The following is an 18,912-nucleotide window of genomic DNA, read 5'->3' on the forward strand; positions in this document are numbered from 1 at the left end:
TTCAACTATCATATCATTCATTGCCTTGTCCATTTCTAATAGCATTGATTAAGGAAGAGGACGTGGGAAACAAGTCACTTGGGAAATAATGGGTCTTCAAGTTTCTCACAAAGGTCAAGAATCATACGGACAAGAAGACCTGTGAACAGGTACAGTACATCCAACCAGTCAGGAACAAGAAAAGACATGATACTTGGACTGAATGAAGCCCGTAAGAAGAAGACGAATGAAGAACGTTCCCTCCCCATTGTTCCACCATGAAATATCTGGATAACCATATCATAGTTAGACGTCCAAATTCACCTTGAACCATAGAACGCTGGAACCAAGGAACCCTGGGACCATAGAACCCTGGAACCACAGAACCGTGGAACCCTGGAACAACAGAACCCTGGAACAACAGAACCCTGGAACCACAGAACCGTGGAACCCTGGAACAACAGAACCCTGGTGTCACGGAAACCTGGGAACACGGAACCCTGGAACCACTGAACAACACACCATGATATGCACATCAGGATACCTGAATCAGCTCCACAGGAGGTGAAGAATAAAAATGATCCTCGTTATTCCAGGTCGCAATTGTAAATGAGAACTTGTTCTCAACTTGCCTACCTGGTTAAATAAAGGTGAAATAAAAAAATAAAAAATTCCATGTCAATGATGGAATGACTCGCCTAGAATATCCAGGATCATGTTCCACCCCTCAATCCCCCGGATCAGGTAATTAGCTTAATTAGCCTGTCCTTCCGCCTCTCTGTTAGTACTGTATCATCCCTTTATGGGTCATAAAACACTCCTCCATGAAGAGGAAATACGACAAGGACGGTGAACCATCACACACACACACACACACACACACACACACACACACACACCACACACACACACACACACACACACACACACACACACACACACACACACACACACACACACGTAGCCTAGTGAGGTGAACCATCTCATCGTGCCAGCTAGCTACCGCGACAGTTAACCATCCAGGCTACCATCCATGCTGTGGGAAGTCAAACCATGCATATAAATACAATTAGCCTAATGCACACTGATTATATATACCGTGCTGTAGCGAGTATGCTAATCAAGGTGGGGAGTACAGTAAGGCTACAGTATATTCTCTGTATGATGGGAAGTGTTCAGAGGGGAATGAGAAGTCAAAGGAATCAGTAATGGAGTACTCACAGACAGATACAGAGGGAGGAGGAGCAGGAGGAAGATTAACGGCAGAGATATATAGTGAGAACATTAAAGTCAGAGAGAGAGAGAGAGCGACAGAGAGAGTGAGAGAGAGAGAGAGACAAATAGAGAGCGAGGGAGAGAGAGAGAGAGAGTGACAGAGAGAGAGAGAGAGAGACAGATAGAGAGAGAGAGAGAGAGAGAGAGAGAGAAAGAGTGAGAGATTGAAACAGAGTGAGAGAGACAGAGAGAGACAGTGATAGTGACAGAGAGAGAGCCAGAGATAGTGACAGAGAAAGAGAGAGAGAGAGTGTGAGACAGAGAGTGAGAGAGTGACAGAGAGAGTGACAGAGAGAGTGACAGAGAAAGTGACAGAGAGAGAGAGACAGAGAAAGAGACAGAGTGAGAGAGAGAGAGAGAGAGAGAGAGACAGAGAGAGAGACAGAGAGAGTGACAGAGAGAGAGCGACAGAGAAAGAGAGAGTGACAGAGAGAGAGACAGAGAGAGTGACAGAGAGAGAGAGACAGAGAAAGAGAAAGAGAGAGAGTGTGCGAGAGAGAGAGTGAGAGAGAGTGAGAGAGTGACAGAGAGAGAGACAGAGAGTGACAGAGAGAGAGAGAGAGACAGAGAAAGAGAGAGTAACAGAGAGAGAGACAGAGAGAGTGACAGAGAGAGACAGAAAAAGAGAGAGAGAGAGAGTGTGCGAGAGAGAGAGAGACAGAGAGAGAGTGAGAAAGAGAGAGAGAGAGAGACGCACATACAGTCAGTATGTTACCGTCATAGGTTTTGTAAGACTTTATTTATGTCATGTACAGTAGCTTACCTTCATAGATGGCCTTGAAGCCTTGTCCACTGACAGCATAGTCTGTCAGCAGCCACAGTGTGAGGCTGGGTCCTGTGCTCACTATGGGCGACGGCAGCTGGAACCCTGTCAACCTATGGAAACAGAGAGAGAGAGAGAGGAATATTCAGCCAATAACAATATGCTATATGACAGAGCTATCAATCTAGAAACCAGTCCAAGGCCAGTTGTCACAAAGCGTAGGAGTGCTGATCTCGGATCAGTTTAGATCATAATGAATAAGCTTAAATGTCCAATTCAGCTAATTCATTATGATCTCAACTGATCTGAGATCAGCAGTCTGTAAGTGTTTGTCTACAAATAGATCAACAGTCTGTAAGTGTTTGTCCAGAAATAGATCAACAGTCTGTAAGTGTTTGTCTAGAAATAGATCAGCAGTCTGTAAGTGTTTGTCTACAAATAGATCAACAGTCTGTAAGTGTTTGTCTAGAAATAGATCAGCAGTCTGTAAGTGTTTGTCTACAAATAGATCAGCAGTCTGTAAGTGTTTGTCTAGAAATAGATTAGCAGTCTGTAAGTGTTTGTCTACAAATAGATCAGCAGTCTGTAAGTGTTTGTCTACAAATAGATCAGCAGTCTGTAAGTGTTTGTCTACAAATAGATCAGCAGTCTGTATCTCCTGCTGTGAGATATTTAATGGGTCCAGACAGTATGCGCTCTAATAGCAGGATAATAACAACCAAAAGCTTACTGGTACTAGTAGCAGCAAGTGTGTCCGCTCTCAGGTCAGATTACCCATCATACAACACAAGCACAGTTCAATGAACCAGCTTGGCAAACACATGTAGCAAAGAAGTCAAATCAAAATTCAAACAACATTTTATTGGTTGTGTACACATATTCTTTTACATGTTACCGCAGGTACAGTGTTGTGTTTCTAGCACTAACAGTGCAGTAATATCTAACAATACACACACATATCCTCAAATAAAAAGAAAGAAATTAATAAATATCAAAACAACATGTCAGAGTCCAGAATATAAATATGTACACAGACAGGACATAGACTGACCAGGTGAATCCAGGTGAACTCATTGATCCCTTATTGATGTCCACTTGTTAAAACCACTTCAATCAGTGTTGAGGAAGGGAAGGAGACAGGTTAAAGAAGGATTTTTAAGCCTTGAGACAATTGAGACATGGATTGTGTTTGTGTGTGCCACTCAGAGGGTGAATGGGCAATACAAAAAGATTTAAGTGCCTTTGAACGGGGTATGGTAGTATGTACCAGGCACACCGGTTTGAGCATGTCAAGAACTGCAACGCTGCTGGGTTTTTCACGCTCAACAGTTTCCTGTGTTTATAAAGAACGGTCCACCACCCAAAGTTGACAACTGCGAGCAGCATTGGAGTCAACATGGGCCATCATCGCTGTCGAATGCTTTTGACACCTTGTAGAGTCCATGCCCTGACAAATTGATGCTGTTCTGAGGGCAAAAGGGGGGTGCAACTCAATATTAGGAAGGTGTTCCTAATGTTTTGTACACTCAGAGCATATATATATATATATATATATATATATATATATATATATATATATATATATACATACAATACCAGTCAAAAGTTGACACACCTACTCATTCTAGGGTTTTTCTTTCATTTTTTTTACTATTTTCTACATTGTAGAATAATAGCGATGACATCAAAATTATGAAATAACACATATGGAATCATGTAGTAACCAAAACAAGTGTTAAACTAAATCAAGATGTATGTAATTAGATTCTTCAAAGTAGCCACCCGTTGGCCTTGATGACAGCTTTCCACAGTCTCGGCATCCTCTCAACCAGCTTCATGAGATAGTCACCTAGGTCACCCAAACACTTGGATGAGTACGTCTGTCCAAAACGTTTGACTGCTACTCTATATCTAGACATCATGGACAGCATATAAATAGAAAAGCAAGGTACAGCAGTAGTTATATAGGATGAACCTTGACTAGAATACAGTATATATATGTTTTTTTATGTTTAGGTGCATCCAGGGTCTGCACCTTTGGGGGTGGGGGGGTACTGTCACGTCCTGACCAGTATAAGGGGTTATTTGTTATTGTAGTTTGGTCAGGACATGGCAGGGGTGTGTTTGTTTTGTGTTGTCAGGATTTTTGGGTAGTGTTCTATGTTTTGTATTTCTATTTTCTATTTTCTAGTTATTCTATTTCTATGTTTAGTTTATTGTTTTGACCTTCAATTGGAGGCAGCTGTTCCTCATTGCCTCTAATTGAAGGTCCTATTTAGTAGGGGTGTTTTTCTATGGGTTTTGTGGGTAGTTGTTTCCTGTTTAGTGTTTGTTGTGCCTGACAGGACTGTTTTCGTCGTTCTTTTTGTTCATTGTTCATTTATTTAATAAAGAAGAAAATGAGCATTCACGTACCCCCTGCATTTTGGTCCAATCCTTACGACGGCCGTGACAATATACATATGAAGTGGACAGCAGTAGTTATATGGGATGAACCATGACTAGAATACAGTATTTACATATGAAGTAGACAGCAGTAGTTATATAGGATGAACCAGGACTAGAATACAGTATATACATATGAAGTGGACAGCAGTAGTTATATAGGATGAACCATGACTAGAATACAGTATATACATATGAAGTAGACAGCAGTAGTTATATAGAATACAGTATATACATATGAAGTGGACAGCAGGAGTTATATAGGATGAACCAGGACTAGAATACAGTATATACATATGAAGTGGACAGCAGTAGTTATATAGGATGAACCAGGACTAGAATACAGTATATACATATGAACTAGACAGCAGTAGTTATATAGGATAAACCAGGACTAGAATACAGTATATACATATGAAGTGGACAGCAGTAGTTATATAGAATACAGTATATACATATGAAGTGGGCAGCAGTAGTTATATAGGATGAACCATGACTAGAATACAGTATATACATATGAAGTGGACAGCAGTAGTTATATAGAATACAGTATATACATATGAAGTGGACAGCAGTAGTTATATAGGATGAACCATGACTAGAATACAGTATATACATATGAAGTAGACAGCAGTAGTTATATAGAATACAGTATATACATATAAAGTGGGTAAAACAGTATGTAAACATTGTTAAAGTGGCCAGTGTTCAATGACTTATTTAATCATTATTTATTGAAGATCTTGTCTCATATCATCATTGAACCTCTGCTAGCTACATGCTAATGATTTGTTTAGCATAGCAACATCACATTTTTTTTATACCTTTATTTAACTGTTAAGAACAAATTCTTATTTTCAATGACGGCCTAGGAACAGCAGGTGAACTGCCTTGTTCATGGGGCAGAATGACAGATTTTTACTTTGTGTGAACAAGGGCACTGCGTTCATCCACCTCTGGCCTGCTGGCCCCCCGACCTCTGAGGAAGCACAGTTCCCGCTCAGCCCAGTCAAAACTGTTCGCTGCTCTGGCACCCCAATGGTGGAACAAGCTCCCTCACGAAACCAGGACAGCAGAGTCAATCACCACCTTCCGTAGACACCTGAAACCCCACCTCTTTAAGGAATACCTGGGATAGGATAAAGTAATCCTTCTAACCCCCCCCAAAAAAAATATATATAGATGTACTATTGTAAAGTGGTTGTTCCACTGGATATCTTAAGGTGAATGCACCAATTTGTAAGTCGCTCTGGATAAGAGCGTCTGCTAAATGACGTAAATGTAAATGTTGTCAGCTCGGGGATTCGATCTTGCAACCTTTCCGAGTCTAACGCTCTAACTACTAGGCTACCTGCCTCCGGATTAATAGAACGATTTGAATGAACGACTGGGTAATGACAAAAATGACAACATGACAAAATAACTAACAACCGCTTTAATAGCATACACAAATAGCAATAGAGGCATGGTGTAACGTTCGTCGCCTGGTGACGAGGAAGCGGACCAAAACGCAGCTGGGAGCGAACACATGTTTATTCTTTACACTGAATTAAACACGTACACAAAATCAAGAAAATGCCGATACGTTACTTGCTCAAAAACAAAGAGACAACACCCCACAAACAGCGTGGGGAAAACAGCAACTTAAATGTGATCCCAATCAGAGACAATTAGTGACAGCTGTCTCTGATTGGGAATAGACAGAACCCAACATAGAAATAACCCACCTAGAGCCAACACAAGGCTAAAACGTAAACATAAAACAAACCAAGGAAAAATACCCAACATGACACACCCTGACCCAAAATACCCGAGTTCACCTGGTCAGGGTGTGACACATGGGGAATAATGGCTGTGATTGGTCACCACTGAGAGCTGACTCAATAGTTATCGTCAGCCACTAACACGGAGAACAGAAAGCGGTGGACTGACATTTTTTTGATGGGAACGATTTGAGTGGGACGTCCCATTCTCCGCCAAAGAAGAGGCAAGCACTGGCTGTCACCAACCAGGGCCAGAATCCATGGACCAGTTCTTCCACTCTGCGAGCTAGCTACTGTACAACAGAAACGTTACTATTAAAATAAGGAATTTGAAATGTTTTATTCTTTTACATTTACTTTTGATACTTAAGTATATTTAAAACCAAATACTTGTAGACTTTTACTCAAGTAGAATTTTACTGGGCAATATTATTATTTTTTTTTTTTACTAGAGGCAGACTGGCATGTTTATAACCCCCCAAATGATTCAAACCAAATAGAAGCAAAGAAAAATCATGTGTAAATATTTTTTTTACCCAGAGGGAGATGAAGTTGATGAATTTCCTGCCTGGAATTAAGACATTTTAATACGTCCCACAACTCCTACATATCAACCTATCAGCATCCAAGAATCACAAAACCCATTTTATAATATAAGTTTTTGGAAAGAAATTGTAATTAATTATAGGTCATATTTCATAGAAATTATTGAGAGACACTTTAAACAACAATGTCTATAGAGCTGTTGATTTTTAAAACATCTCGTCGGGGGGGGGGGGGGGGGGGGGGGTCTCGTCGGTTGACCAGTTGAATCAGGTGCTTTGAAAGATTTGAAACACATGGAACGGCCTGGGGGGCTCCTGTGGAGAGGTTGGACAATACTGCAGTAGAGTACAGGTTGTGCTACACTGTTTGCAATATCCCTCAGTAGATATACTTCTATTGGGGATAGATGGCTTCTATTTGAACAAAGCTGAAAAAAAAAACTTTTTTAGGAAATGTCACACAACTTCAAGCCTCCAGTGACATCAGAGAGAGAGAGCGAGAGAGAGAGATGTACACATTGATCTGCACTGGCCTGACCTGTGACCCCATAGGAGTCATCCTGTGTCTTTCAACCTGTGAAGCCTGAGAGCCCTGGGCAATGCTAACATCAGACACGTTCAAGGCTTTTATTTAGCGCTCTCGACTCTTCAGTCATTCTCCACTAGCAACAACACCATAGCACGGTCACACACACACACACACACACACACACACACACACACACACACACACACACACACACACACACACACACACACACACACACACACACACACAGATCTATATGTGTGTAGGAGTGAAGAGAGAGAGAGGCTGGATGAACCTTTAGTCATGTAGCACTTTGCCTTAGTAAACACACACACAGAGATGTGTACACATACAGACACCTAATACACACACACAAACACACACCTAACACACACACAGAGATGTGTACACATACAGACACCTAATACATACACACAAACACACACCTAACACACACACAGAGATGTGTACACATACAGACACCTAATACATACACACAAACACACACCTAACACTTGCACACAAACACACACCTAACACACACACACACAGATGCGTACACACACACACACCTAACACATGCACACACACGTACACACACACACACACACACACACACACACATACAGGTTACATACTCTCCTGCTCGTCGCGGATTGTCTTGGGAAGTATCCAGTCAGTTGAACGGTGAAGACACGTTTATGGAACTAGCCATAACTGACCACAAATTGACTTGGAAAAAGCCAATTTAATTCTGCAATGCAGTGGGGGTGAGAGAGGGGGGTGGGAGGGCGCCTGTATACCAGGCGGTGTCAGAGGAAGGCCCTACAAAAGACTCCAGCCACCAAAGTCAAAGACTGTCAGTAAGCATTTCACTGTTAGTTTCACATTTAGAAGCAATGGACGAATACAATTTGATTTGATTTAATCACACACACACACACACACACACACAGACACACACACACAGACACACACACACACAGACACACACACACACACACACACACACGTGTGTCAAATTGATCCACAACAATCCACTGTCCAGAATAATACAGAACTAGTGAACACAACATTGAAACACAAAGTTTCTCTTCACTTTACGTTCGACACAGTTTGTGATGTTGCTAGATGAAGATAACACAAGTCTCCTCCGTATTAGGTAACAATTATTCTAGGGGTCCAATTAAATTCTGCAGCACAGTGGGGTTGTGGGTGAAAAGTGGAATTGTTGGATAAATGAAGAAAACTCATTGGCGCCAAGAGGATCCGTAATAATCCCCTGTCCGGAATAATACAGGACTAACAGGACTAGTCTGGGTACCAGTCTATAACAGGACTAACAGGACTAGTCTGGGTACCAGTCTATAACAGGACTAACAGGACTAGTCTGGGTACCAGTCTATAACAGGACTAGCCTGGGTACCAGTCTATAACAGGACTAGCCTGGGTACCAGTCTATAACAGGACTAGCCTGGGTACCAGTCTATAACAGGACTAGCCTGGATACCAGTCTATAACAGGACTAGCCTGGGTACCAGTCTATAACAGGACTAGCCTGGGTACCAGTCTATAACAGGACTAACAGGACTAGTCTGGGTACCAGTCTATAACAGGACTAGTCTGGGTACCAGTCTATAACAGGACTAGCCTGAGTACCAGTCTATAACAGGACTAACAGGACTAGTCTGGGTACCAGTCTATAACAGGACTAGCCTGGGTACCAGTCTATAACAGGACTAACAGGACTCGACTGGGTACCAGTCTATAACAGGACTAGCCTGGGTACCAGTCTATAACAGGACTAACAGGACTAGTCTGGGTACCAGTCTATAACAGGACTAGTCTGGGTACCAGTCTATAACAGGTCTAGTCTGGGTACCAGTCTATAACAGGACTAGCCTGGGTACCAGTCTATAACAGGACTAGCCTGGGTACCAGTCTATAACAGGACTAGCCTGGGTACCAGTCTATAACAGGACTAGTCTGGGTACCAGTCTATAACAGGACTAGCCTGGGTACCAGTCTATAACAGGACTAGCCAGTCTATAACAGGACTAACAGGACTAGTCTGGGTACCAGTCTATAACAGGACTAGTCTGGGTACCAGTCTATAACAGGACTAGCCTGGGTACCAGTCTATAACAGGACTAGTCTGGGTACCAGTCTATAACAGGACTAACAGGACTAGCCTGGGTACCAGTCTATAACAGGACTAACAGGACTAGCCTGGGTACCAGTCTATAACAGGACTAGCCTGGGTACCAGTCTATAACAGGACTAGTCTGGGTACCAGTCTATAACAGGACTAGCCTGGGTACCAGTCTATAACAGGACTAACAGGACTAGCCTGGGTACCAGTCTATAACAGGACTAGCCTGGGTACCAGTCTATAACAGGACTAACAGGACTAGCCTGGGTACCAGTCTATAACAGGACTAGCCTGGGTACCAGTCTATAACAGGACTAACAGGACTAGCCTGGGTACCAGTCTATAACAGGACTAGCCTGGGTACCAGTCTATAACAGGACTAGCCTGGGTACCAGTCTATAACAGGACTAACAGGACTAGCCTGGGTACCAGTCTATAACAGGACTAGCCTGGGTACCAGTCTATAACAGGACTAGCCTGGGTACCAGTCTTTAACAGGACTAGCCTGGGTACCAGTCTGTTTGTCTAATCCACTCGGAGGAATATTTGTCATGGAGACTGGTACTCAGGATATGACAGGACAATAGAAATTGGAAGCAGTAACACTGCTGATGATCTTTTGAACAGTATCTTATTGCCTATATGACTAAACAAGGACATAGAAGGACCATTACAATTAGATTCTAAATTCCAAAGTGTCTTACCAACCCCTGGAAGTGTCTTATCAACCCCTGGTTTCTATAACATGGATTGTGGTACACCTGTCTCGTAGGTGGAACATGTGTGTTGCTGCCTGTGTGTGTGTGTGTGTATTCTCTACAGGGAGCAGAGAGTGGAGGGCAAAGTAGAGGTCTATTAAGAGTGCTTTCCACCTGAATGACCCCAGTACCATCCCAATGAAAAACCTCTGCTACCAATTATCCTGCACTATCAGAGGGAGAGGGGAAGAGGTGGAGAGAGAGAGACAGAGAGAGAGAGAGAGACAGAGAGAGAGAGAGGGCAGAGGGCAGAGGGGAAGAGCGTTAGAGAGAGAGAGAGAGAGACAGAGAGAGAGAGAGAGAAAGAGAGAGAGAGAGAGAGAGAGAGAGAGAGAGAGAGAGAGAGAGAGATCAAGAGAGAGAACGAGAGAGGGCAGAAGGGAGGAGAGGAAAATTGGAGAGGTGGTAATGGGTTAGATGGGTGTGCATTGATGAAATAGGAGTGTGAGAAATATGAGAGTAGTGTGTGTGTGTGTGTGTGTATGTGTGTGTGTGTGTGTGTGTGTGTGTGTGTGTGTGTGTGTGTGTGTGTGTGTGTGTGTGTGTGTAGTGCTGAGAAGTGGAAAGAGAAAGTGAGAAGTGGGAGCAGAAGAGGAGGTAGGGTCAGTGTAGAAATTAAATTGATTAAAGCACACACACACACACACACACACACACACACACACACACACACACACACACACACACACACACACACACACACACACACACACACACACACACACACACACCTGCACATAGACACACACACCTGATGTAGTGGTTTACGGCAGTCCATTAGGAGTGTGAGTGGTAAAGGGTGATTAAATGAAGTGTCAGAGTGTGAATGAGATTCTACAAGCTCCAGCTACTGCCTCCACACATACACTCATTTACAGCACACACACACACACACACACACTACACACCCACTACACACACTACACACCCACCACACCCACTACACAGCCACCACACCCACCACACACCCACTACACACACTACACACCCACCACACCCCCTACACACCCACCACACCCACTACACACCCACTACACACACTACACACACACTACACACACTACACACACAATACACACACACTACAGCCACTACACACACACTAAACACCCATTACACAACCACTATACACCCACCACACCCACTAAACACCCACCACACCCAACACACTCATTACACACCCACTACACATCCACCACACCCACTACACATCCACCACACCCACTACACACCCACTACACACCCACTACACACACTACACACCCACCACACCCACTACAGAGAGGGTGTGGTGGGTGTGTAGAGAAAGAGAGAGAGCAGAGAAAGAGAGACAGAACGAGAGAGAGAGAGAGAGTAGAGAAAGAGAGACAGAATGAAAGAGAGAGAGAGTAGAGAAAGAGAGACAGAACGAAAGAGAGAGAAAGAGACAGAGGTTGTGCCTCAGTCTATAACTCCTCCCAGGACAGTCTATAACTCCTCCCCAGGACAGTCTATAACTCCTCCCCAGGACAGTCTATAACTCCTCCCAGGACAGTCTATAACTCCTCCCCAGGACAGTATATAACTCCTCCCAGGACAGTATATATCTCCTCCCAGGACAGTCTATAACTCCTCCCCAGGACAGTCTATAACTCCTCCCCAGGACAGTCTATAACTCCTCCCCAGGACAGTCTATAACTCCTCCCAGGACAGTCTATAACTCCTCCCAGGACAGTCTATAACTCCTCCCCAGGACAGTCTATAACTCCTCCCAGGACAGTCTATAACTCCTCCCCAGGACAGTATATAACTCCTCCCAGGACAGTATATAACTCCTCCCAGGACAGTCTATAACTCCTCCCCAGGACAGTCTATAACTCCTCCCCAGGACAGTCTATAACTCTTCCCCAGGACAGTCTATAACTCCTCCCAGGACAGTCTATAACTCCTCCCAGGACAGTCTATAACTCCTCCCCAGGACAGTCTATAACTCCTCCCCAGGGCAGTCTATAACTCCTCCCCAGGACAGTCTATAACTCCTCCCCAGGACAGTCTATAACTCTTCCCCAGGACAGTCTATAACTCCTCCCCAGGACAGTCTATAACTCCTCCCAGGACAGTCTATAACTCCTCCCAGGACAGTCTATAAGGGTTGGACTACTCCACCCCATCTACCCTGAATCTACCCGTAACGAGAAAGGATTCTCTCCCTCCCTTTCTTCTCCCTTCCCTTTTCTCCTTCTCTCCATTATGTATCACAATGAGGCTCCAAGCCTGCCAACAGTATCTTAGCTGAAAAGACATTACTGACAACTTTGATTCACCAATGTCATACTCCTTAACCAAATTCATACTCTACCACAATACCCTTAACTAATGGCATACTCTACCACAATACCCTTAACTAATGTCATACTCTGTCACAATACCCTGAACTAATGTCATACTCCATCACAATACCCTGAACTAATGTCATACTCTACCACAATACTCTTAACTAATGTCATACTCCATCACAATACCCTGAACTAATGTCATACTCTACCACAATACCCTTAACTAATGTCATTCTCCATCACAATACCCTTAACTAATGTCATACTCCATCACAATACCCTTAACTAATGTCATACTCCGTCACAATACCCTTAACCTTTTCACATGTCAGTTTTAAATATCTCTAAAGTTCCAAATATCTCTAACAGTCGCCCCAGCGGGAGTTTTTAATGTGCGTGATGTCAGAATACACTCACTTTTCCAAAAATATGATTGTTACGCAACAAGACAGTTAACCCGCGCTACCCTCAAACCAAGTTAACCCGCGCTACCCTCAAACCAAGTTAACCCGCGCTACCCTCAAACTAATTATATATAGGCTATGTTTCAACTTTCAATTTCAAATTATTTTCCAAAAAAATAAGTATAATCGAAAAACAGTTTGAATTGAGGTGTGTTCATTAATAATTCACATAGAAGTAGCCCATTTCACTGTCGGGGAAAATTTATGTTTGAGGCTTTACTAAGCTGGACAAACTTCTCTCTTTGACTAGAGCACAAACACTTCCCCAGTGTTTACCCAGATCAAGTATGAAGACATTTGCACATTTCCAGTCAGAACAAAACCTGCACAAAGTTTTTCCCCCTCCGGCACATTTTCCGGCTGGCGTCCTCATTGCCTTGTTGTTTTCCTAACAAATTATAACATAAAAAGTAAGTGCCTAATCACATTATCATTACATTTAGTCATTTAGCAGACGCTCTTATCCAGAGCAACTTACAGTAGTGAATGCATATATTTCTTTCTGTACTGGTCCCCCGTGGGAATCAAACCCACAACCCTGGTGTTGCAAACACCATGCTCTACCAACTGAGCCACACGGGACTACATTAGAAATGATAGTTTATGTATACGATGTTGTCATTTCTACTGCAACACACTGTATGTATGCAACACACTGTATGTATGCAACACACTGTATGTATGCAACACACTGTATGTATGCAACACACTGTATGTATGCAACACACTGTATGTATGCAACACACTGTATGTATGCAACACACTGTATGTATGCAACACACTGTATGTATGTATCCAGCATAATGTACTTACTGTTTTATTGATGTCCAAAGTTATTTTCAAGCACTGGTGATGAAAAAAAATGCATTCCGATTCTTGCATATATTTTAATGGCATTAAATGGACACATACGTGCGTAAAATGCTTTTTGGAAGGTTGTACTGATTATTATGAGCTAATACTAAGCTAAATGCCAACTATGTGTGGCACTATGTTTGTTGACGTCATACAATGCATTCTGGTTGTCACGTAAACGTCTGTCAGACCAAAGATGTTATATCAAAACAAGATGAAGGGATTAGATTGTAACTATCGTTACTCAGGGTTGCCAGCTCAGACCCCCCTTTCAAGGGGTTTAATTGTTATGTATTTTTATTTAGCTCATAAACTTCTCCTATGTTTGCCCCCCATTTACTGATAAATCCCCCATCAAATCAAATCAAATATAATGTTATTTGTCACATGTGCCGAATACAACAGGTGTAGACATTACCATGAAATGCTTACTTACAAGCCCTTAACCAACAATGCAGTTCAATAAATAGAGTTAAGAAAATATTTACTAAATAAACTAAAGCTTAAAATAAAATAAAAAGTAACAATAAAATAACAATAACGAGGCTGTATACAGGTGTACCGGTACCTAGTCAATGTGCGGGGGTACAGGTTAGTCGAGGTCATTCGTACATGTAGATAGGGGTGAACTGTCTATGCATAGATAATAACTTTGACTTTGTTTATTTGCATCTCATAGTGCATGGCATTATGGGAATTAGGGAGTTTTCACTTGTCAAACATAAACAAACATGGCTGCCGTCATAAAGAATTTATCTGCTGTTAGCTTTGCTTACAGAGACATCTATTTTCTAAACAATATTACATTTCTCCCTTGTGTTCACCAGAGATGTGATACATTGTAAACCATTCTAGCTGTTGCATCGCTAACTTATGTTTCGGGTTTTTTTCAGCCTGTTATTAAAACTGGTTTATGGAATAAGACTGTCTGTGGATGTGTCCTGTGTGAAGCTTGGATGATGAAGTTCAGATTTATCTTTTACAATAAAATAAGAAATTGAGGAATAAAGTTGTGAAGACATTTATTTCCCATCAGTACAAAACACTGTTTTGATGCTTTTCGGACAACAATGCTGTTTAGATCTTACATCATACGTACTGCTGTTACTGTTCCAATCACATATTTGAAATTGAACGCTGCAGGGATCACTACACAATGATCACATACGTGATATGTAATTGCACGCGTCAAAGGGTTAACCAATGTATATAGTCTGTCACAATAGCTTTAACCAATGTCACCATTTCGCTAAAGCCTGATCCATAAAACACAAACAAAAAGATGAATAAGTAGTAGAAATTGTCCAAGTTCACCACATTAATACTAGCTAAATTATTCACTCTATACCCTACTAAAATTATCAATATTATTCACCCTACTCAAACAAGCTATATTATTCACCCTATTAATTCTAGCTATATTATTCAAGCTATACGCTATTAATGTTAGCTATATTAATCCACCAATTAATACTAACTATATTATTCAACCTATTAATACTATCTACAATATTTACCCTAACAATACCAGCTATATTATTCACCCTATACAATATTAACACTAGCCATATTAATAAATGTTCAGCCTATTAATACTAGCTATATTATTCACCCTATTAAAACTAGCAAAATAATTCACTAGGTACCCTATTAATACTAGCTATATTATTCACCCTGTAGCCTATTAATTCTACCTATATTATTCACCCTATTAATACCAACTATATTATTCACGCTGTACCCTATTAATACTAGCAATATTATTCTCCCTATACCATATTAATACTAGCTATATTATTCACCCTATACCCAATAATACTAACTATATCATTCACCGTATTAATATTATTTACCCCATTAATACTAGCTATATTACTCACCCTATTAATACTAACTATATTATTCACCCTATTAATACAAGCAGTATTATTCCCCCTATACCATATTATCCCTAGCTATATTATTCACCCTATTAAAACTAGCTATATTATTCAACCTGTTAATACTAACTGTATTATTCACCCTATTAATACTAGCTATATTATTCACCCTATTAAAACTAGCAAAATAATTCACTAGGTACCCTATTAATACTAACTGTATTATTCACCCTATTAATACTAGCTATGTTGTTCACCCTATTAATACTAGTGTCACGGTTATCGTCGGTGAAGGAGGACCAAAATGCAGTAGGACTGTGTTTGTTCATCTTGAAAATTTATTAACTCAAAATGAGCATACAAAAATAACAAACAAGAGAATGAACGATCAACAGACAGTCTGGCAAGGCACAAGGCTAAACACAGAACAATCTCCCACAAATACACAGACAAACACACCCAACTAATATAGGACTTCCAATCAAAGGCAACACCACACAGCTGCCTTCAATTGGAAGTCCACCCCAATTAACTCAACATAGAAATAGATCAACCAGACTACACATAGAAATACATCAACATAGACCATAACTCAAAACCCGGAAATAATAAATCAAATGCCCTCCTAACTAACACACCACCCTGAACCACATAAAACAAATACCCTCTGCCACGTCCTGACCAAACTAAAATGACAATTAACCCTTATACTGGCCAGGACGTGACAACTAGCTTTATTATTCACCCTATTAAAACTAGCTATATTATTAACCCTATTAAAACTAGATATATTTTTCACCCTATTAAAACTAGCTATATTATTAACTCTGTACCCTATTAATACTAGCTATATTATTCACCCTGTACCCAATTAATTCTAGCTATATTATTCACCATATTATACCTAGCTATATTATTCACCCAACTAAAACTAGCTATATTATTCACCCTATTAATACTAGCTATATTATTCACCCTATAAAAACTAGCTATATTATTCACCCTATTAATACTAGCTATATTATTCACCCTACTAAAACTAGCTATATTATTCACCCTATTAAAACTAGCTATATTATTCACTCTGTACCCTATTAATTCTAGCTATATTATTCACCCTATTAATTCTAGCTATATTATTCACCCTATTAATACTAGCTATATTATTCACCCTGGACCCTATTAATACTAGCTATATTATTCACCCTGTACCCAATTAATTCTAGCTATATTATTCACCATATTATCCCTAGCTATATTATTCACCCAACTAAAACTAGCTATATTATTCACCCTATTAATTCTAGCTATATTATTCACCCTATTAATACTAGCTATATTATTCACCCTACTAAAACTAGCTATATTATTCACCCTATTAAAACTAGCTATATTATTCACTCTGTACCCTATTAATACTAGCTGTATTATTCACCCTATTAATTCTAGCTATATTATTCACCCTATTAATACTAGCTATATTATTCACTCTGTACCCTATTAAAACTAGCTATATTATTCACTCTGTACCCTATTCATTCTAGCTATATTATTCACCCTATTAAAACTAGCTATATTATTCACTCTGTACCCTATTAATTCTAGCTATATTATTCACTCTATTAATGCTAACTATATTATTCACTCTGTACCCTATTAATACTAGCTATATTATTCACTCTGTACCCTATTAATACTAGCTGTATTATTCTCCCTATACCATATTAATACTAGCTATATTATTCACCCTATACCCAATAATACTAACTATATCATTCACCGTATTAATATTATTTACCCCATTAATACTAGCTATATTACTCACCCTATTAATACTAACTATATATTCACCCTATTAATACAAGCAGTATTATTCCCCTTGTACCATATTATCCCTAGCAATATTATTCACCCTATTAAAACTAGCTATATTATTCACCCTATTAATACTAGCTATATTATTCACCCTATTAATACTAGCTATATTATTCACCCTATTAATACTAGCTATATTATTCACCCTATTAATACTAGCTAAATTATTCACCCTATCAATACTAGCTATATTATTGACCCTATTAATACTAGCTATATTATTCACCCTTTTAATACTAGCTATATTATTCACCCTATTAATACTAGCTATATTTTTCACCCTGTAACCTATTAATACTAGCTATATTATTCACTCTATTAATGCTAACTATATTATTCACTCTGTACCCTATTAATACTGGCTATATTATTCACCCTTTTAATACTAACTATATTATACACCCTATTAATACTCTCTATATTATTCACACTATCAATACTAACTATATTATTCACTCTATCAATACTAACTATATTATTCACCCTGTACCCTTTTAATTTTTGCGATATTATTCACCCTAATAATACTACCTATATTATTCACCCTATTAATACTAGCTATATTATTCACCCAAACTAAAACTAGCTATATTATTCACCCTATTAATACTAGCTATATTATTCACCCTATTAATACTAGCTGTATTATTCACCCTATTAATACTAGCTATATTATTCACCCTATTAATACTAGCTGTATTATTCACCCTATTAATTCTAGCTATATTATTCACCCTATTAATACTAGCTATATTACTCAACCTGGACCCTATTAATACTAGCTATATTATAATAATACTACCTATATTATTCACCCTATTAAAACTAGCTATATTATTCTCCCTATTAATACTAACAATATAATTCATCCTATTAATATCAGCTATAATATTCACAAGTTACACTCTCAATTCTAGCTATATTATTCACCCTATTAATACCAGATATAATTAACACCCTATACATTATTAATACTAACTATATTATTCACCCTATTAATACTAGCTTTATTATTCACCCTATTAACACTATATATTTTATTCACCCTTTACCCTATTAATACTAGTTATATTATTCACCCTATTAATACTAACTATATTATTCACACCATACCCTGTTAATACAAGCTATATTATTCACCCTATTAGGACTGTCTATATCATTTACCCTATTAATACTAACTATATTATCCACCCTATTAATACTTACTATATTATTCACCCTATTAGTACTGGCTATATTATTCACCCTATTAATACTGGCAATATTATTCGTCATATTAATACTAGCTATATTATTTACCCTATTAATTCT

At 39.7% G+C, this 18,912-nt stretch overlaps 1 protein-coding gene across 1 annotated transcript in view; it reads right to left on the minus strand.

The window, feature by feature from the left end:
* Positions 1–285: 285 nt before the first annotated feature.
* LOC115175393 (CUB and sushi domain-containing protein 1-like) overlaps positions 286–18,912 on the minus strand; it is a 128,244-nt gene continuing 109,617 nt past the window's right edge. Inside the window, exons 3-4 of the mRNA XM_029734627.1 lie at positions 2,018–2,130; positions 286–431 (exon numbers count right to left, since the gene is read on the minus strand). Of these exons, the coding sequence (XP_029590487.1) occupies positions 286–431; positions 2,018–2,130 (259 nt within the window). The remainder of the gene's footprint in view (positions 432–2,017; positions 2,131–18,912) is intronic.

Source organism: Salmo trutta, chromosome 36 (genome assembly GCF_901001165.1).
Source record: "Salmo trutta chromosome 36, fSalTru1.1, whole genome shotgun sequence".
Taxonomy (NCBI): Eukaryota; Metazoa; Chordata; class Actinopteri; order Salmoniformes; family Salmonidae; genus Salmo; species Salmo trutta.